This window comes from Phoxinus phoxinus (assembly GCF_949152265.1).
Source record: "Phoxinus phoxinus genome assembly, chromosome: 4".
NCBI classification, from domain to species: Eukaryota; Metazoa; Chordata; class Actinopteri; order Cypriniformes; family Leuciscidae; genus Phoxinus; species Phoxinus phoxinus.
In genome coordinates, this window is record NC_136879.1 from 13,981,515 (window position 1) to 14,003,792 (window position 22,278).

General features: G+C 39.9%; 1 protein-coding gene across 1 annotated transcript; it reads left to right on the forward strand.

The window, feature by feature from the left end:
* Positions 1-4,315: 4,315 nt before the first annotated feature.
* meis3 (myeloid ecotropic viral integration site 3) lies at positions 4,316-20,976 on the forward strand. Its single transcript, XM_079609172.1, has 13 exons — positions 4,316-4,746; positions 5,063-5,140; positions 9,800-9,939; positions 11,374-11,548; positions 11,690-11,740; positions 11,833-11,883; positions 12,944-13,093; positions 14,236-14,344; positions 14,535-14,680; positions 15,806-15,882; positions 16,174-16,232; positions 16,356-16,442; positions 18,018-20,976. Exons 2-13 carry the CDS (start codon positions 5,129-5,131, stop codon positions 18,191-18,193), a joined length of 1,233 nt encoding a protein of 410 aa, XP_079465298.1. The 5' UTR covers positions 4,316-4,746; positions 5,063-5,128; the 3' UTR covers positions 18,194-20,976.
* Positions 20,977-22,278: the final 1,302 nt, after the last annotated feature.

The following is a 22,278-nucleotide window of genomic DNA, read 5'->3' on the forward strand; positions in this document are numbered from 1 at the left end:
AGGCCTGATGAGAAAGATCGAAAAGTGAAATAATATTTATGGGTGCAGGGCCAGACGACACCGTAACTGGAGAGGAACGTGCTCATAAAAGAGCACTCTCTCTCTCTCTCTCTCTCTCTCTCTCTCTCTCTCTCTCTCTCTCTCTCTCTCTCTCTCTCTCTCTCTGTTTTGCTTTATACTGCTGCATGTCAGGGCCATTCATGTCACCCACCAATTTTTTTTTTTTATTCATTAATATTTTGCATTTTTAGGTCTTTTTTTTTATACTAAATTGTATTTACGCTGTATTTATAATCCATTTATTCACTTTTTGAGCATAGACCTGAAAATGTCATTTCCATTGTGGTAAATCTTGAATGCTTTAGAGCTTCAGACTGAAGTTTGATCTCTTTTCAAAGACGACGCGCTGCAAATTTAAAACTTTGCAGAAAAAAGTTTTAAAAAGAGAACTTAAAAAAAGTCTGCATTTTACGTGTATTGTTATGAAAAATGCACAAAAATACTATTTTAAATTTTTATATTTAATATATGTTCAAAATCAAGTTTTACTCTAAAACTGCAAGAAAATCAAGTTGTGTTCCAAATTTGAGCTTGAAATTTAAAAAAGTGTGTGTGTGTGTGTGTGTGTGTGTGTGTGAGAGAGAGAGAGAGAGAGAGAGAGAGAGAGAGAGAGAGTGTGTGTGTGTGTGATGTTAATTATTTTAACAGCCAACACTTTGGTGTGTCCACTTTATTTGCTATTATAGCCAGATAATTAAATGTGTTCCTTACAAAAAAAAAGTATATTTTTCTAAAAGTCTATTTTTCTTTAGACTCTAAAAGTCTAAAGTCTATTGTTCATAGGAAAGCAGCAATTAATTGCTATTTTAATCAATTAATTTAACAGATTATTTTATTCAAAGTGAGGAATGCTGCAACAAAAGCCATTCATCCTATATAGTGACACAGTCAGTGTGTTTACATTAAATATCAAGCTACAGTGTGTGTGTGTGTGTGTGTCAGGCTACAGTCTTCATCTGTTGTTTATGATACAATGCATAAACAAATATTTGACGGATTAAATGCATGCCGAGTATCACTTCTGTATTTCGGGGGATGCGCACTGCCGAGACCAATTGTATTTTGATTAATATCTACACATGCTAGATGCTACAATCTCTTTATATAGGTCTGTAAGTCCGACTTTGCAGTAAAAAAGTTTACAGGACACATACAAATACAAATCATCGCTGTAGTCTGACTGAAATCAAACGTTAAGTGCATGTAGACATTCTGTGTAACCCGAGAAGTGCCATAAAAAGCCTAATAATAAGCATAAGCCGGCACCAAAGCGTTGTGTGTATGCCAGAGAGATCCTGACCTGAGGATTCGGGGTGAGCGGACACCAGAGAACGACTCCCTCAGGGATACACACCGCTCACAGCAGCAGATATTGATCCGGGGGTCAAAGGTCAGGCCTGAGAGACTGTGTGAGGTTGTTGGGATGGTAATTTGTGAGGTCAGTTCTTTAGCATATAAACTGTGAATGTAGGACAGGCCCATGCGATCAGCGAGCGCTGGAATGATATTAAACTTTATCTTACACGCGCGTAAATGAGAAAGTGATTTGTTGCGAACGAATCCCTGCTGTTGTTTATCCGTGGTGTGTTTTTGGCTCTCGATTCCTTGACCCAATGCCTTTCACATGACACACACAAACACACACACACACACACACACACATGACAAATACTGTGACAAATGCCCCAGAACAAACATTCACATTTTGAGAGGAAGTGACAAACAGCCACATTAAACAAAAACAATCACACCAGCCTTCCTCACACCAGAACACTAATGAGCTTATTCTCGAAACACAACCGGCCCTCGCTTTCACTCACACACACACACACAACTAACGGTAACAGCTCGGTGATGGCGTTGGTCAAAAGCAGCGTGGGGTTTTCAGTTTCGTTAGCAGGGTTGTACATTGTACAAAAAAAAACATGTTCATGATTTATCACAATTATTCATCTTTTGTCAAATCACATAATTAATGTTGTTCAGATAACATCATATTTTGAGTTTTTATTCTCTACTAAACCAATCTGCATTGTATTAACTCAAATTTTTAATTTCAGTGAACTCAAAAAAGTAAGTTACCTGGTTGCCTTAAAATTGTAAGTTAAACCAACAATATTGTTACTTAACATGTGTTTGTGTATTCAGTTTAATTCAACAAATAGCCTATTTCCCACAGTTAACAATATAGCTAATTATTGGTAACACTTTACAATAAGGTTCATTAGTTAACATAATGTATTAACTAACAATGAGCAATACATTTGTAATAATATGTTATTGTTGATAAAAAATACAGTTCACAGTACATTAACTAATGTTAACAACCTTTTAATTTAATAATATATTAGTAAATTAATATTAACAGATTAATAAATGCTAGAAGTAGCCTATTGTTCATTCTTAGTTCATGTTGTTAATGAAACCTCATTTTAAAGTGTTACCTAATTATTGTTCTAAACTAGTTACAAAGTGACAGTATAGCAGATGTTGTAGAGCATTTTGTGGCATGAAATGAAAACGCGTTACAAGTGGAAATCTCCGATTAAAGTCCTCATTGAAAAGGCGTTGCTCCTTTGAGCGTCTCCTCGGTCCCCGTTGTTCCGCTGTTAACGCTTCATTTCTCTCTGATCATCTCTGCTGGCCGACGGCCTCCTGCGGCAGATCTCCAGATCCTCTGCGCGCTGTGTCACGCGGCGCGTCGCTCCGGCCGCGTCGCGCTGATTGAAGTCCCGACCGCCCGCGGCGCCTCGCCCAGCGGGGCGAGAGTTTAGGGGACGCATGGAATAATTATTATGTTATTTAAGGGTGATTTACAACACAAGACCAGGTTTGGGCCGCCGCGGAACTGTGTTCCTGTCACCGGTTGATCTGGAGGATTGTTATGCTGGATGCCTACATGTTTAAAGCCCATTGTTTCCTCTCAAATATCCCTCACACGCGGTTAAAACGTTTAGTTTTCAAGCAATAAAACTATTATCAGACTAAAGAAAAACTATTTGTTTTGGAATATAGTGAATTAAACACATATAGCCTAAAGATAACACACGTGACAACTTGCACCAATCTAATGCAAAATACCCTTGTCTTGAGAAAACCGCTTTACCATTTGTGTGGTTTTATTAAGTGTGGATATTACCAGTTTAGTCCCTGTGACAGCCAGCCCAGTCTCCCTATTAGACAGCCATAAATAAGAGAAACATATTGCTGTAATTTGCCCTGCAATTAAAACAATTACATGGCTGTTATTTATTATAGTAAGTTAAGTTGGTAATGGGCAGTTAGTGTTATCAGCTGATTGGTACATGATTGTGTTTGTCTGTCTCATGTCTTTTCTACTTTCTAGCAAAAAAAAAAAGAAAAAAAGAAGTGTCTCCCAAAACTATTTTGAAACTTATTTCACAAAACAAAATGTGGAACCAAGTGGCGTTGATTTTAAAGGATAGCACAAGCTACCTTCAAGCTGATATTTCACTATAAGAAGTTGGTGTTAAATCAGATACCTGGAAATGTTTTACTTTTTTTAATTTAGTCTGTAAAAGTAATCTTTGAATTTTTTTTTTTTTTTAATCAACCCCTATTATCCCCTTCCTCGGATTCTTATTTCACTGTATGCAACCCTATATTTTTACACACTTAAAACTTCTACTTTAAATGATTCATCATTATTGTTTTAAAAACATTATCCAAGAGGCTACAACAATGTTTAAATAAATAAACAATGCTGACTTTTAGTAATAAAAAAAAAAAAGACTCTACAAGTAGGCCTATGTCCCACACTATCTGTATTCACCCACTATTTATAAGACATTGACTTTTAGTGGCTATTTTGACACATTCTGGTTATCAAACGTGTGGAGCATAACCTGTACAAGTTAGTTTGTTACAACTGGGAATTTAATGAGAACTGTCTTCCACTATAAAATCACCTTGACACCAGTTGTTAAATATGCAAATATAAAGTTAGTTCTGAGTAAATGTCCGTCATTTGTTTGCAGATGCCATTTGCTTCGATACATTTTAAAACCCGCATGAGTCTGCAAATATTTTTTTTTGTATATGAATGAGGTGTCGTGATATGATGTGACGCGTGCAGTGGAGAATAATAACGCATGTGTGTAAAATTATCCAGTGCAACCCAGATAGATCTGCTACACACACTACCAGACTACTCATAATCAGACAAAATGATTGTACACCGGAATAGCGATGATGAAACTCGGTAAGCTGTGTGTGTGTGTGTGTGTGTGTGTGTGTGTGTGTGTGTGTGTGTGTGTGTGTGTGTGTGTGTGTATGTGTGTGAGAGAGAGAAAGAGGAACAGAGCGTCCTTTAGATAAAACCAAAGGCTCTGCGTTTGTAATGCGCGAGTGTGTGTGTGTGTGTGTGTGTGTGTGTGTGTAGGCTAGATGCGCGAGCGTGTGTGTGATAAGGAGGTGGGGGTGAGAGACCCCGTTGTGTTTTGACCCCCTAAACAACTCCCAGTCTCCATCTCTCTCTCTCCATCTCTCTCTCTCTCGCTCTCTGGTTTAAAGCTCCATCGCTCATCGCGGAGAGACGCATTCGAGCTCAACGCCTCGCTTCATGGACATCGATAGCGCGCGAAGGACGCGACATCATCGGAAACGCGCCGCTAACGCTGGATACTCGGCCCGCGTCACGCTTCTGCTGCTACGGTCTTCTTTAAGGTGGGGGATCTTTACGCCTTCTCATCATATCCTCATATTCATATTACACAATTTACAATACCATAACATTTACGTGGATGTAATCATTTGCTCTGGATATAATAACATCATGCGTTTATCACTCTAGTACAGCAACACTTGCGCTGTTATTTTGGTGGATACTTTTTAAGTGAAATAAGCAATCCACTACTCTCATAGGCTATGTGCTTGCATTTATTTAATATTTTCCACAAAATCTCAAATGCTTTTGCACCCGAATATGAATATGGTATCGGTATGTTTATGTTTCATCTTTTGACCGCTTTATTTCTTCTAGAGAGTGTGCCGCTCGGGTGTGTGTTGTCCTCCGCCAGTGAGTGTGTGAGCTCGGCTTCCGTATCGCATGGAGAAGAGGGTAGGTCCTGTTTCTTCCCTTGCTTTTACACATCCATGTTCCTGCTATTTTGATGCAAAGCTAGTGTTTGATCCTGGAGTGTGGATGTTAATAACAAATAAACGCGCATAAAATAAAGATAACGAGTTGTAAGCAGTATGTAGTCTAAAATACAAAAAGTTACTTCTTATTTTGCAATTGTTAGCTTTTTGTCTGACTCTTTATAATAACTTGCATTATTAATTCAGTTGTAAACCTTATTATATTACGTAATGTTTAATAGATTGGTTAATGTGCATTCAAATAGTAAGACAAATAATTTATTGTTTAATATTTGTCAATAATTTTCATGTAGCCAGACCTACATTTATCTGTAAGACAGTTGAGTTCACGAGGATTGCTCAGGTTATCCTCACTGAAAGCATTGAGTTGTCAGGTCGAGTGTAGAGATGTATCAGGTCGAGTGTAGAGATGTATCAGGTCGAGTGTAGAGTTGTGTCAGGTTGAGTGTAGAGTTGTATCAGGTTGAGTGTAGAGTTGTATCAGGTCGAGTGTAGAGATGTATCAGGTCGAGTGTAGAGTTGTGTCAGGTTGAGTGTAGAGTTGTATCAGGATGAGTGTAGAGTTGTATCAGGTTGAGTGTAGAGATGTATCAGGTCGAGTGTAGAGTTGTGTCAGGTTGAGTGTAGAGTTGTGTCAGGTTGAGTGTAGAGTTGTATCAGGTTGAGTGTAGAGTTGTATCAGGTCGAGTGTAGAGATGTATCAGGTCGAGTGTAGAGTTGTGTCAGGTTGAGTGTAGAGTTGTATCAGGTCGAGTGTAGAGTTGTATCAGGTTGAGTGTAGAGATGTATCAGGTTGAGTGTAGAGATGTGTCAGGTTGAGTGTAGAGTTGTATCAGGTTGAGTGTAGAGTTGTATCAGGTCGAGTGTAGAGTTGTATCAGGTTGAGTGTAGAGATGTATCAGGTTGAGTGTAGAGTTGTGTCAGGTTGAGTGTAGAGTTGTGTCAGGTTGAGTGTAGAGTTGTGTCAGGTTGAGTGTAGAGTTGTGTCAGGTTGAGTGTAGAGTTGTGTCAGGTTGAGTGTAGAGTTGTATCAGGTCGAGTGTAGAGTTGTGTCAGGTTGAATGTAGAGTTGTGTCAGGTCGAGTGTAGAGTTGTGTCAGGTTGAGTGTAGAGTTGTGTCAGGTTGAGTGTAGAGTTGTATCAGGTCGAGTGTAGAGTTGTGTCAGGTTTAGTGTAGAGTTGTGTCAGGTTGAGTGTAGAGTTGTATCAGGTTGAGTGTAGAGTTGTGTCAGGTTGAGTGTAGAGTTGTGTCAGGTTTAGTGTAGAGTTGTGTCAGGTTGAGTGTAGAGTTGTATCAGGTCGAGTGTAGAGATGTATCAGGTTGAGTGTAGAGTTGTATCAGGTTGAGTGTAGAGATGTATCAGGTTGAGTGTAGAGATGCATCAGTATGAGTGTAGAGTTGTATCAGGTTGAGTGTAGAGTTGTATCAGGATGAGTGTAGAGTTGTATCAGGTCGAGTTTAGAGTTGTGTCAGGTTGAGTGTAGAGTTGTATCAGGTTGAGTGTAGAGTTGTATCAGGTTGAGTGTAGAGATGTATCAGGTTGAGTGTAGAGTTGTGTCAGGTTGAGTGTAGAGTTGTATCAGGATGAGTGTAGAGTTGTGTCAGGTCGAGTGTAGAGTTGTGTCAGGTTTAGTGTAGAGTTGTGTCAGGTTGAGTGTAGAGTTGTATCAGGTTGAGTGTAGAGTTGTGTCAGGTTTAGTGTAGAGTTGTGTCAGGTTGAGTGTAGAGTTGTCAGGTCGAGTGTAGAGTTGTGTCAGGTTGAGTGTAGAGTTGTATCAGGATGTGTGTAGAGTTGTGTCAGGTCGAGTGTAGAGTTTTGTTTTAGGTCGAGTGTAGAGTTGTGTCAGGTTTAGTGTAGAGTTGTGTCAGGTTTAGTGTAGAGTTGTGTCAGGTTGAGTGTAGAGTTGTGTCAGGTCGAGTGTAGAGTTGTGTCAGGTTGAGTGTAGAGATGTATCAGGTCGAGTGTAGAGATGTATCAGGATGAGTGTAGAGTTGTATCAGGATGTGTGTAGAGTTGTGTCAGGTCGAGTGTAGAGTTGTGTCAGGTCGAGTGTAGAGTTGTGTCAGGTCGAGTGTAGAGTTGAATCAGGATGAGTGTAGAGTTGTATCAGGTTGCGTGTAGAGTTGTGTCAGGTTGTGTGTAGAGTTGTATCAGGATGAGTGTAGAGTTGTATCAGGTTGAGTGTAGAGTTGTGTCAGGTTGAGTGTAGAGTTGTATCAGGATGAGTGTAGAGTTGTATCAGGTTGAGTGTAGAGTTGTGTCAGGTTGTGTGTAGAGTTGTATCAGGATGAGTGTAGAGTTGTGTCAGGTCGAGTGTAGAGTTGTATCAGGATGAGTGTAGAGTTGTGTCAGGATGAGTGTAGAGTTGTATTAGGATGTGTGTAGAGACGCAGGCGCGGAGAGGAAGATGAAGTGGGTAAGTAGGTCAACTTTTGTGCTACAGTGAGCGGCCAAATGGAAATTATTCTTGTGCTTCTGTGTCTTCTTACAAATGCTAGTTAAGATCCTGCACTGTAAAAAATTTTTTTGGTTTAACTTAAAAAAGCAAGTTACCTTGTTGCCTTAAAATTTTGAGTTCGTTGAAATTAAAAATGTTAGTTAATACAAGAATGGTTTAATAAACAGAAACTCAAAATAACATGTTATCTTCACACATTAGTTATCGAAGTTGATTTGACATTTTTATTGGTCAATTCCACAAAATAAATTGGATATATTTTACTTGCTGTTCTATATCACGGTTGAGTTTTTAAGTTTTAGTAAAGTACACATTCATTGCTCTTTCATTTATAAAAAGCATTGCCGTAGCATATATAACTATATACTGTGGTTTTTATATTTCTATATATTCAGTTGGTTTGAAACTGCAGTGCTTTATATATTGTCTATAATAACTTTAATTATTCACACTAATACTGACCAGTTTAAATACAGTATGCATCAAAGTTTGGTGATATTTCCGTCAATAGAATCCAGCTTTATCTATGAATGTATGGTAACACTTTACAATAAGGTTCATTAGTTAATATATGAACTAACATGAACTAACAATGAGCAATACATTTGTTACATTATCTATTAATCTTTATTAATGTTAGTTAATAAAAATACAGCTGTTCATGTCAGTTCACAGTGCATTAACAAATGTTAACAAACACAATGATTTTAATAACGTATTAGATTAGTAAATGTTGAAATTATTATTAACTAAGATGAATAAATGCTGCAGAAGTATTGTTTATTCTTAGTTCATGTTAACTGAATAACATTGTAAAGTGTTACCGAATGTATTAAAGCCACTTATAATGTCTGTCAGAATGAAAGTTATTATAAAGTGTTAGTACTGATTTCCAGAATAAACCGTTTATCATATTTAATACTTCGTATCCTCATGTGTTGAACTGCTTCTTAACTGAGTGTAGTAACGCAGTGATGACGACTGATGGGACTTTGAGTTCAAATAATACATTGTCCATCTTCATAATAGACCTACTTATCATTTTAGCTCAAAAGCTTTCTTTCATTTGGGTTCATTCATTTTATGATGAGAGTTGGTAGCAGCCAATGCACTAATTATTAGTTTCACGTATAAAATATATATATTTTTCATAACAGCATGTTCATTAAAAGACTGCGAAACTCAAAATTGCTTTCTCTCGCTCTCGTTCGCAACTTCAAACATCGAGGCAAATGAAACGTACACTGTAAAAAAATATTTTCATGATTTGTTATCACAACTTTTAATCTTTTGTCAAATCAACTTCGATAACTAATGTGGTGAGGATAACATATTATTTTGAGTTTCTGTTTATTAAACCATTCTTCTTCCTTGTATTAACTAAAATTTTTAATTACAACAAACTCAAAATTTGAAGGCAACAAGGTAACTTGCTTTTTTAAGTTAAACCAACATCTTTTTTGATAAATGTAGTGCGCTAAAAATATTTCCATGGTATGTTGAGCATAAGAATATGAGCTTGGTTTATATGCTACTGATTATTAACAAAGGCCTACACTTTGTTTTAGTTCAAATGTAATTTGCAGAGGTTATGGCTTACATTAAGTAACGTTATTTAGTAATGATCCTACAAATGTCCATCTGAATAATAGGCGAGCACTGGAAATGTTTCAAATTAATTTCATAGTTTCATAGTAGATGTTTTCTGATTATTGATTATTCAGAACGCTGTCCCATTGTGCAGCGCGTATTGTTTTTCCCGATCATATATCTGACAACAGCATTAATCAGAAAGATCATCTCATTAGTATAAAAATGAAGGCTGGATGACTTTATGCATTTGTATGTAAGGCTGTTAATTATAAATCAGTTTTCTGTGGAGTTGATGTCCCTGGGTGAATGTTGCTTGGCACACTGAAAAATCGCACATCAAAGCCTCTCCGCATCCAGTGTTTATTGAGGAGGAGATACAATTATCACACACACACACGCACACACACACACACACACGCACACACACACACACACACACACACACACGCACACACACACACACACACACACACACACACACACACACACACACACACACACACGGCTGAATTAGGCCATGTGTTATCTCTGAGTGTGCTCTCGTCCCGTGTCTCCGCGTGTCTAGTATGAGGAGTTGCTGCAGTACCCAGGCTCTGACGGCATGCCTGTGGGAGGGTACCGGGACGTCATGAGGTCACTTCCTCCGCATCACTACGGCCACACGGTGCCTGACTCCCTGAAACACCACCGGGACCTGATCTACGGGTGAGACACACCATCTGGCTCCTCACACCACACATGTATGAAGCCTTCAAATCCTGCGTAGGTTTCATCAGTTTGCCGTCGTACAAGTGATTTTGCTCACTTGAAGTTTAAATAATTACACAATATTTTTCTATTTTTACATGACGCCTATTTTTAGGGTAATACAAACCACACATTTCTTTCTCTTTTTTTATTTTCTGATGAAGATACAGAGTGTTTTAGTTCAAGGGCAACAACATGAATAAGTAAAGGTGTGCTTTAGGTATTAACTCTTTCCCCGTCAGCGTTTTAAAGCAAAGTTGGCATTTTTGATCATTTTGAAAAATCATTTTGTATGAATATCTGAACATGCAATATATCAAAAGAAAGAACAGACCCTCTGCTTTTAAACACGCTTTATTCTATAGCTTCATGCTGCCTTTTTTATCAACACTTGAATGTGGGTAAGCTTCATAAAGATGGAGATCGAGTCCATCAACACCTCCAAAGCTTCAGTCCTGGCTCCATATTTCATTCAGTAACATTAGGCAGTTTTGATTTATGTGCTGTTTAATGTTGATGATCGCATTATTTTACACATGCATCTGCTTATATATGATATTGCTTGTTTCTGCTTATTTACTCTTTCAGAAGATGTGTTATAGCGCCCCCTACAGTATAACAGTAAAAACACAAAAAAGTATTTATGTATTTTACTGTTCAAGTGCTACCACTGAGATCTGAGAATGATACAAATTCGTCAGCACACAAACCCACAAAATTGAGTATTTTCAGGCAGGCTGTTTTTCAAACACAAACTAGAATGTTCATTCACAATTAAATGGTAAATGGTAAATGGACTGCATTTATATAGCGCTTTCACAGACCCAATGGCCTCCAAAGCGCTTTACAATATTGCCTCACATTCACCCATTCACTCACTCATTCATACACCGACGGCGGTCTTTTAGACGGCGGTCTAATTAAAAACTTAACAGCGCCTTGGAAAGTCAGAAAGGTGTAATTTTCGCACCACTAGTGGCACCAAATGGAATTGCAAAAATAATCACTGTTTTCAGACACTCCCATTGGTCAGACCAACATTGGTCCGGCCCCAAACTCACGTGATTGGTTGAGCCAGTGTTGCTGTGTTGGGCTACTCAAGCAAACAATGCTTTGAGTTCACCTTAGAGCAATTTTAGCCAGTTTTTGGGGAAGTTAATCTACAAATAGTTTACTTATAGTTGTCTATCCACATTAATATGAGAGAAAGGATATATCAAAACTATCACACCTTTAGAAAATCTGGAATGATTATGACATTGTGGTGGCATTAATTTGTGCTCATCACATAAATCAACCATTCCAAGGCAACATTAGCTGTGTTGCATCTCTTACCCTGCAGTGTTGTCTTACACGGAGTGTGTGTGTGCGCGTGTGTGTGTTGGTTTGCAGTCATCCTCTGTTTCCACTCCTGGCTCTGGTATTTGAAAAGTGTGAACTTGCCACTTGCTCACCACGAGACTCCGCCTCCATGTCAAACTCCGCCCACCTCCACGGCATGACCAATCACAGCGACGTCTGCTCCTCTGACTCGTTCAACGATGATATCGCAGTCTTTGCCAAACAAGTGAGTAACTCATGTTGGGTTTTCATGATTTTTTAAAATACTGTACAAACTGTATATTACATAACACACACACACACACACACACACACACACACACACACGCACGGTACCTAATGATTTTTTTTCTGTTCACTATTGTAGATCCGATCAGAGAAACCCATCTTTTCATCAAATCCAGAACTGGATAATCTGGTAAAATAATATACATAAGCTTTAAAAATAAATGGCTTCATGTAATTTTGCAAAGGCGGTAACAGTTTTTTACCCACATGATCTCTGCACAGATGATCCAGGCCATTCAAGTTCTGCGGTTTCATCTACTCGAGCTGGAAAAGGTGTGTTTGCTCTCCTGTATTACACCATGAGTGCTTTTAAAGATTACACTTACACTTAATTGAGCAATATGCTGATACACTGATAAAGTGATGGTATCAGACCAGAATAATATGACACTTTATGGTAATATATTATCAGTACTGATGATAACAGATGGTAATATAAATTACTTTAAAGAACGTTATTATGGTACAAGTTGTAAAAAAATTGTTTTATGGTAACACATGACCCCATGCTATTACTTTGATACCATGTCAGAAAAGCCCATTATACAAGCAATAGCCGTCATTTCCCCGTCTAGGTTACCTATAGACTCGATATAGTCCGGCTATGGGTAACACACTTCCAGCCAAACATCTTTGAATTTGGTTACATGTCGGTTTTGCCCAAATAACTTGCGAGATGTACGATAATCCATCATGAAAGCAAAGTCAACAGTGATTACAAGGTGTTTGCTTTCATTTCTTTGACATGAACTGTGTGTGTGACCAGTCTATTCTTGGGCTATGGTGTAGACGTCTATTAAAGTTTCACTGACAGCCCAAATGTTGTCTTGGTTTAGCCTAGACTATGTGGAAATGTGCTTTTTGAAAATTGCTTTCTGAGTATTTTTTACAGTTTCCAGATATTGCATTGAGTGTGTGATTTTTCTTAAATGAAAATCCTGTTAAAATGTACTCACCTCCTTTCATTTCAAACCCCTTTTTATTATTTTTTAATCATTTTTATTTCCTTATTTCATGATATCCTTCATAAAATCTCATTCACGCTTCCCCATTAAAACGTGGCAACTTTGCATGTTTCGAAACCAAGTCTCTCTCTCTCTCTCTCTCTCTCTCTCTCTCTCTCTCTCTCTCTCTCTCTCTCTCTCTCTCTCTCTCTCTCTCTCTCTCTCTCTCTCTCTCTCTCTCTCTCTCTCTCTCTCTCTCTCTCTCTCTCTCTCTCTCTCTCTCTCTCTCTCTCTCTCTCTCTCTCTCTCTATTTTATTGAATATGAAAAAGCAGGCATTATCAATCTTTCAGAATGAATGGACGTCAACGAGTCTGTTTTCTCTTCCAGGTTCATGACCTCTGTGATAACTTCTGTCATCGCTACATCACCTGTCTGAAGGGCAAGATGCCCACTGATTTGGTGCTGGAGGACCGGGACGGGGGGTCCAAATCTGACATGGAAGATTTCACTGGTTCTTGCACCAATCTGTCAGAACAAGTGAGTCCAGGGTGTTAGTGGTTTCAAAGAAAGTCTGTTCACTCGGCGGCCATATTTTCTGTTTTGTGCATCCGAGACCAAGTCCTGTCTACTTGACCCTGAGTCCTGAAATCTCACGGTAGACCTTATTCACCGCAGCGCCATCTTTGATTGTTAACGGGAATGAAAGCGAAGCTCTGAGGGACACACATGCATCTCTTCAGTGGGTTTGCACTGGTATTTTTTGGATTGTTCTGCTGACGAAACACTGCAAAAATATCTTTCCAAGATATGTCAGTAGACAAAAAAACAGATCTGGACGCTTTACATAGGTTTTTACAGTGGATGCCATTGAGATCACAGTAAGTCTATCCCTCACTGCCTCGCTTTCATATGTCATGGCGCTGCTCTGAATAAGGTCTATTAAATATTTCAAATCAGCAACAAAATCTGACATATAACTCTCTCATAAATGTGGTTTCTTATGAGAGTGACGTGTAGCCAAGTCTGAATTTGTGCTCTGCATCACACCCATCCAAACACACACACACACACACACACACACACACACACACACACACACACACACACACACACACACACACACACACACACACACACACACACACACACACACACACACACACACACACACACACACACATTTTAACTATTTATTTAAGTCCACTTAAAATAAATGATTTACAGGGACATAAATACTATAGATGCAGTCAAATACATGTACATAATCATGGACCAGTGGCATACAGCAGCACCACACACACACACACACACACACACACACACACACACACAGTGTCGGCCCAGATCCGGGCCACATCTGGTACATGTGGATTCAATGCGTAGCAGATGTGGGCCGGTTCTGGGCCGACACTATGTTGCTGTCTGGGTATAAATGAGGCAGTGAGTATTTATGCTCAAATAGCATAAAAAAATTATTTCGATTATATAAATTATTACTTCCTTATTTAGAAGGCAGGGCTTGTTCTGCCAGATATATTCTGCCTTTCTCCCATTCATACTAATATGAGTGCAGCGTCTTTCTGTATCTAAAGTCTTTGTTTGTTTCCTCTTATTGTGTGTGCGTGTGTGTGTGTGTGTGTGTGTGTGTGTGTGTGTGTGTGTGTGTGTGTGTGTTCTAGAACCAGTCTTGGTTGCGGGACCCAGACGAGTGTGTGTCGACCCCCTCGGGCACCCCGAGCGCCTCCTGCGGCCTCACCTCACACAGCGCAGAGAACTGCAGTGATGCCGGTAGCCATTTTACACACAATCAAGTACTGTTTACACTGCATACTGTTCTATTACAATATTTTGTCAATTGTATAATCTAAATGCTGTAATGAATGTTTCCAGCAGTAGTGTGCTACGTTGTTGCATGTTTAATTCAATGACTAGCGCCCTGTTGTCGTCTGATGGGGTATTTCACTGTGTCGGGTGGCAGGTGATGGATTGGATGGGAGTGTGGCATCGCCCAGCACAGGAGAAGAAGACGAAACGGACCGAGACAGACGAAACAACAAGAAAAGAGGAATCTTTCCCAAAGTTGCAACGAACATTATGAGAGCATGGCTTTTTCAGCACCTGTCGGTAAGATAGAAAACCAATCCAGTGACAGTTAAAAACATACATGAACTCTTTTCTTGTTGTGTTCTGTTGAGAGAAAAATGATCTGCATACAGGTTTATTTATTGTGATGAAAAGCATGGTTGCAATGGTACATTTATAAGAGGCTTGAAAGAAACAGTAGCATTTGGTGCTAAAATTGGTGGCAGAAAAACAAAGAATGAAGCTCGAAGAAAGATAAAGACAACAAAGGAGAGCTAGAAAAAGAAGAAGTGATAAAAGCTTTGGAAAAGGTGTAACAAAAATAGACGACTTTATTGATCATCTCAAGTTAATATCTATGAAATATGAATTTATGAGCTCTTTGTATATATATATTTAGGGCTGTTAAACGATTAATCGCATTCAAAATAAAAGTTTGTGTTTACATAATAAATGTGTGTGTACTGTGTATAATTATTTTTATATATAAACACACACACACACACACATGCTTGTATATATTTAATAAATATTTGCATGTATATACTGTTTATAGATTTATATATAATTAATATTATATATAAATATTTTATATATAAATTACAAACTTTTCTTAAATATATACAAGCATGTGTGTGTATTTATATTTACAAAATAGTTATACACAGTACACACACATTTATTATGTAAACACAAACTTTTATTTTGGATGCGATTAATCGGTTCACAGCCCTAAATATACATACATACATACATACATACATACATATATATATATTGCGTGTGTATTTAATCAAGCCTCCAAATGTAACCATTGTTGAGGAGCATGTTTATAAATAAATGCATTTTTATATTAATTTTAAAGTAAAAAAGTTACATTATTTAATTTCTTGTAATCTACATTGTTCCAAATATATTTGTCAGTAAATATATAAAAAATATATAATAATGTGTACCATTTACCAAGTATGCAATACTCGCTTGAAAAAAATTCATTCTAACTAAATAATGGTGCAAATAAAAACATGAACGCATTACTTTACGTGTTACTTTCAGGAAGTAGTCCTGTGTAACAATGCAGCGGCCTATGTTTGTGCGCTCACAAAAGTCACACCACTAACCTAACCTTAGCCTTAATTGCATTACAAACCTTTTGTCCTCTCTCAGCACCCGTACCCATCTGAAGAACAGAAGAAACAGCTCTCCCTAGACACGGGTCTCACCATACTGCAGGTCAACAACTGGTTAGTTATATCTCTCTTTCACTAATGATCAACCGCTCTCATCACCGGCTTCATCTGGGCATATTACAATCATGAGCAATGTAATTCAAAGTTAAAATGTGTGATTGATTTATAATATACATGTTGTTTTTTTTGTTCTGCATTTTCAGTGTAAAATGGATTCACATATTCTAATTGTTTTGACATTACATGAGGTCAATTGTGGTTCTTTGGTCAGCTATTGTTGCATTCATCAAAACGATTTGTTCCTGTTGTGCTAATCATGTGTTTGCTCCTGCTGTCCGCCCTCAGGTTTATAAATGCCAGACGCAGAATAGTCCAGCCAATGATTGACCAATCAAATCGCTCAGGTAAAATACACGTAAATGGTTATCTACTGTATGACTTGTTTTACATTCTGACTGTATAGTAAATGAATATTCGTGGCTCTCTGCACTGAATAACACATATTTGTGTGTGTGTGTGTGTTTTAGGCCAGGGTGCCCCATACAGTCCAGAGGGAGCGGCTCTAGGAGGATATGGGTTGGATGCTCAGACTCATTTAGGTCTTAGGACAGCAGGTGAGTGTCCGAATCCACTTTTGCTGGTTTAACGACGGGACAAATGGTCGGCGCTCCCGGCGCATGGTCTAAAATGGTTGTCTCTATTCTCTTTATGAGTAATGGGTGTGTTTTGGGCGTAACGTGCAATAAACCAATCAGAATTTCATCTCCCATTCCCTTTAAAAGCCAGTTGCGCTCGCGTCATGGCGTATTCGCTATTTACATGGAGGAATTTGCAAGCGGAAAAATTTAACGCTTCTCTAGCGAGGAAGCGGCTCTGCTCGTGCGCGAGGTTAAAGCATGATCAGACCATCTACGAGACAAAGTGTTTGTGCGTTGTAGACCCGCCTATAGGCGCATATTACTAACGCGCTCTTTAAATAACAAAAACTGCGCCACTGCGCCATAGACTGACCTTAGAACAGTTTTCAGTTGGATGCAGTTTCCTCAAAATAGCAACGCAACAACAATGCGCCTGAACACACATCATTTTCAGACCAGCAGCCCATGGGCGAACAAAAGGGCGCAAATGCATTTTCTATCTAAACAACGTGACGCAGGACGTGAATATGATAACTGCGTCGGGCTGAAACTAGCAAAACATACTTGCGTCGCGCCTGCTGCTGCATTGTATGATAGGGCCCTTATTTTCCCCTCTAGTGACAAGTTTTCCATGTTTTCACTGTTATACGGTAGGGGGCGCTATTATGCATCTTCTGGAAGAATACAGCATCTTCTGATCCACAAACAAGTGAAGAAGCAGCAGAAACAAGCGTAGGAAAGTATTGCTTAAGCACATAAATCAAAAGTGCCTAATGCTACTGAATGAAATGTCGACCCAGGATGAGATTTATGATTGTGAAGCTTTGGGGGTGTTGACAGGTTTTTTTCTGCCACAACTTATTCTGTGTCAGTTCAACACATAATAATCTAAAGCAGTTAAACGGGCTGATTGTGTGCGAACACTTCCTTTGTAAGACTAGGGTGTAACCTAGGGTGTAAGGGTGTAACGATACCCTCGTGTCACGATTCGATACATTTCACAATACCGAACTCACGATACGATATTGCGATACTCCAAGACATATGGTAAAAGTTTAACAAAAAAAAAGTACTGTTGATTAAAATGCTAAATTTGGTTTTACATTGTGTGTGTAAATGAATAGTCTTGGACTTGGTGCTGGAAACCCAACGCAGGACAACAGAGACACCAGAATAACAATATTCATGATTCTGGAGCTGAAAATACTGAATTATTTTAGACGAATATGCTTGCGCTATTTCACTGACTAGATATATTTAAAATAATGAAGGCCACTTATTACTGGTAACATCAGACATTTGGCATTATCAGGACCCACAAATATCCCCCCATTGCATAATTATACATTAAATTTAACATTATATATAGCAGTGTAATGTAGTACTGACACTAAAACTCTGAAAACTTGAATTTTTTCACGCACAGCAATGTTAATTTTGGGTGAACTTTACACAATACATATTGATGCATTTTTATATTGCGATATACTGGACACTTGGGTGACGTACCTGTTCTCAGGACTGACTCTTTCTCTCTTCCTCCACTGTCAGGGCTTCAGGGGATGGATTACCCCGGGGCCCTCCTGCCCCAGCCGGGATACCCCCACGCCGGCCCGTCCCTGCACCCCTACCCCGGCCCACACACTGCCATGCTGCTCCACCCACCCCCACACAGCCACCCCGCCGAACCCCTGATAGGACAAGGCCTGGACATCCACGCCCACTAACCCAAACTGGGACGCCTCTCACCAGACCTCAGTCCACACATAATGACTCTGAGAATGTCTTAAATGCACTGACCTGGCATCATATTAATGTATCAAAACTTCCACTCAATGCTCATCTCAAATGCCTGACAGACTCGTTACATTCCTCATCCGCTCTCCTCATGACAACGCTCTGAACGCACTGCACCCGATACATCAAACCACTGCTTTTAATGCACATCGCAGCGTTTGATTGAGTATACCCATGTCTTCCTATGGCCTTAGGGGTGAGTGAGCTGAAATCTCCCCTCATCGAACATTAAGGCCTTCATCGCCTTTCTTGCCTTGCCTCCGAAAACCCTCTCGAGGAGCACAACTGGAGAAACACAGGATATACCTCCTCAGTCAGGACCCGAGTCGTGAGATCTTCAGTCCAGTCAGGATCCGAGTCGTGAGATCTTCAGTCAGGACCCGAGTCGTGAGATCTTCAGTCAGGACCCGAGTCGTGAGATCTTCAGTCAGGACCCGAGTCGTGAGATCTTCAGTCAGGATCCGAGTCCTGAGATCTTCAGTCAGGACCCGAGTCCTGAGATCTTCAGTCAGGACCCGAGTCCTGAGATCTTCAGTCCAGTCAGGACCCGAGTCCTGAGATCTTCAGTCCAGTCAGGACCCGAGTCGTGAGATCTTCAGTCAGGACCCGAGTCCTGAGATCTTCAGTCAGGACCCGAGTCCTGAGATCTTCAGTCAGGACCCGAGTCCTGAGATCTTCAGTCCAGTCATGACCCGAGTCGTGAGATCTTCAGTCCAGTCAGGACCCGAGTCGTGAGATCTTCAGTCAGGACCCGAGTCGTGAGATCTTCAGTCAGGACCCGAGTCGTGAGATCTTCAGTCAGGACCCGAGTCGTGAGATCTTCAGTCAGGACCCGAGTCGTGAGATCTTCAGTCAGGACCCGAGTCGTGAGATCTTCAGTCAGGACCCGAGTTGTGAGATCTTCAGTCAGGACCCGAGACGTGAGATCTTCAGTCAGGACCCGAGTCGTGAGATCTTCAGTCAGGACCCGAGACGTGAGATCTTCAGTCAGGACCCGAGTCGTGAGATCTTCAGTCAGGACCCGAGTCCTGAGATCTTCAGTCAGGACCCGAGTCCTGAGATCTTCAGTCAGGACCCGAGTCCTGAGATCTTCAGTCAGGACCCGAGTCCTGAGATCTTCAGTCAGGACCCGAGACGTGAGATCTTCAGTCAGGACCCGAGTCGTGAGATCTTCATTCAGGACCCGAGTCGTGAGATCTTCATTCAGGACCCGAGTCGTGAGATCTTCATTCAGGACCCGAGTCGTGAGATCTTCAGTCAGGACCCGAGTCCTGAGATCTTCAGTCAGGACCCCGAGTCGTGAGATCTTCAGTCAGGACCCGAGTCGTGAGATCTTCAGTCATGACCCGAGTCCTGAGATCTTCAGTCAGGACCCGAGTCCTGAGATCTTCAGTCAGGACCCGAGTCCTGAGATCTTCAGTCAGGACCCGAGTCCTGAGATAGTCTTCTGTTCTGAGACGAACTGTTGCACCGAATCCTTATCACTGCTGATCATGCTTAATAAAATCTAAGGGTGAAGCTCATGAAACAAGACCAGGTCTCGTTTCACCCCAAAATCAACAGAAAAGATACAATTTTGCATTGTGACGTTATTTTCAGAACAAATAATTGCATTTCCCCTCCCAATAGTGATTCTTATTAGTTTCCCATTGGTGTAATAAAGTTATTCTGGGGGAAAAACCATATAATTCTTATTTTATGTCTTTTGATTTGGGGTTGAAACTCACGGCATGGTGAAGGAAGGAAATATGCGATGGGAGGAAAGTTATTTGTCAATGCATGTGTTCTCTCACAGAGAGATTGAATGCAAAAGCATATTTTCTCATATTTTTTCCAGCACATGTCCCTTTAGTAACAGATTTTGACACGTTCTTGAGAGGTTTCGTGAGCTTTACCTGTTAAAAGTCAGCCAAGAGTCTTTGTCTTCCTAGCTGAGGGCCGACACACACGTCTCTCTCAGTTCTTCTCCTTACAAGTCAGTCTCACTTTTATACATTATTTAATTAAAAATGTATGTTAATTGTTTTCGTTTATATTTATCGGTGTCAGAAACACGGCTAAAGTTACAATAATCCGAGTGCCACGTGTTTGGAATATCTGGATTGGATAAAGAAGTGAATATGTTCTTCAGTTATTTGAAGTTTATGTGAATGTTAACCTGCTGAGGTCCCGACAGGCACGTTTTTGGTTTGCTCTAAAGGACCTGACTCGCATCATCATCAATATTTCATCCATTTTTTATCACACAAAACACATGTATTTCTCTCCTGTCTGCATTAAAACATATGATGTGACTGTTGATGATGTCTTTATGATGATATGGTGTTAGCCATTTATATCACTATATCAACAAAACATTCAATTTGAAAAGTTTAAAGAGTAATTTTAAGTCAATTTAACTCAAATTTAATTAGATACTTTTTAAAAACCAGAGCACAAATCCACATAGAAAAGAGACTTTCTTGAAAAAAGTATATGAATTAATTATACAACTGTTTAATTGTCTGACATAAAATACAAAAAAAGACTGAAAAAAGAGGACATTTGAATTTGAGAGAAGCAATATTTGAACAGATTCAATAAAATCACTGCTGCTTTTTTTGTTGTTGCCATTTTGGGGACACTTTGTATCTCTTTTGTTTTAAAAACGGTATCAAGGAAATGACATTAATTGCAGACAAAATATAAAAATAAATCAAAGTTTCTACCCGTGGGTTGGCTTTTACTTTCCTTGTCTTCACAAATCTCTGCTGAAGTGTTTGACATGCATGGCTGGTTCCCCGGCTCCACGTCGACCCCCACACAAGCCCTGTGTGAGAGATTCAGCCCTCAGCAGGGGTCAGAGTTCACTCGGGGGTCAACAGGAAGAGGCCTGTCTCTCTGACCCCTGAAGGTCACCCGAGTCCCTCCAATTGCATTTCTTTTCAATTTTGACCATCCAATCATTAGCGTTTCACTTGAATTACATGAATTACATGTTTTATCATTTTTTAATCTTTGTCCTTCAAGTAGACAAAGTTGAAAAATCCCTTGATAAGAAACATTGTCTGTCTTCATCTGTTATTATGCCTGAAATTTATTTGAAAAACTAAAGGCCTGTTCACACTAAGAACGATAGCTGACTAAAATAAGCTGTCCAGATCCAACCGTCCATTAATTCATCCATCCATATATCCAACCATCCATCCATCCATCTATCCAACCATCCGTCCATTCATTCATCCATCTATCCAACCATCCATCCGTCCATTCATTCATTCATCCATCCATCCATCCATCCAACTATCCATCCAACCATCCATCCATCCATCCATCCATCTATCCAACCTTCCATTCCTTCCATTCAACCAACCAACCATCCATTCAACCATCAATCCATCCATCCATCCATTCATTCATTCATTCATTCATCCATCTATCCAACCATCCACCCGTCCATTCATTCATTCATGCATCCATCCATCCATCCATCCATCCAACTATCCATCCAACCATCCATCCATCCATCTATCCAACCATCCATCCATCAATCCAACCACTCACCCAACCATCCATCCATCCATCCATCCATCCATCCTACCAACCATCCATCCATCCATCCATCCAACCATCCATCCATCAATCCAACCATCCATCCATCCATCCATCCAACCATCCATCCATCCATCCATCCATCCATCCATCCATCAAACCATTCATCCAACCATTCATCCATCCAACCAGCCATCCAACCATTCCTCCAACCATCCATCCATCCATCCAACCAACCAACCATCCATCCATCCATCCATCCATCCATCCATCCATCCATCCATCCATCCATCCATCCAACCAACCAACCATCCAACCATCCATCCATCCATCCAACCATCCATCCATCCATCCATCCATCCATCCATCCAACCATTCATCCATCCAACCATCCATCCATCTATCTATCCAACCATCCATCCATCCAACCATCCATTAATTCATCCATCCATCCATCTATCTATCCAACCATCCATCCATTCAT

Bases quoted from the DNA above. Each gene is read 5' to 3' on its own strand.
- meis3 (XM_079609172.1), top strand. The intron at 13,094-14,235 runs GTGAGTCCAGGG...TGTGTGTTCTAG, and splicing joins GCACCAATCTGTCAGAACAA to AACCAGTCTTGGTTGCGGGA. The intron at 16,443-18,017 runs GTGAGTGTCCGA...CTCCACTGTCAG, and splicing joins TTTAGGTCTTAGGACAGCAG to GGCTTCAGGGGATGGATTAC.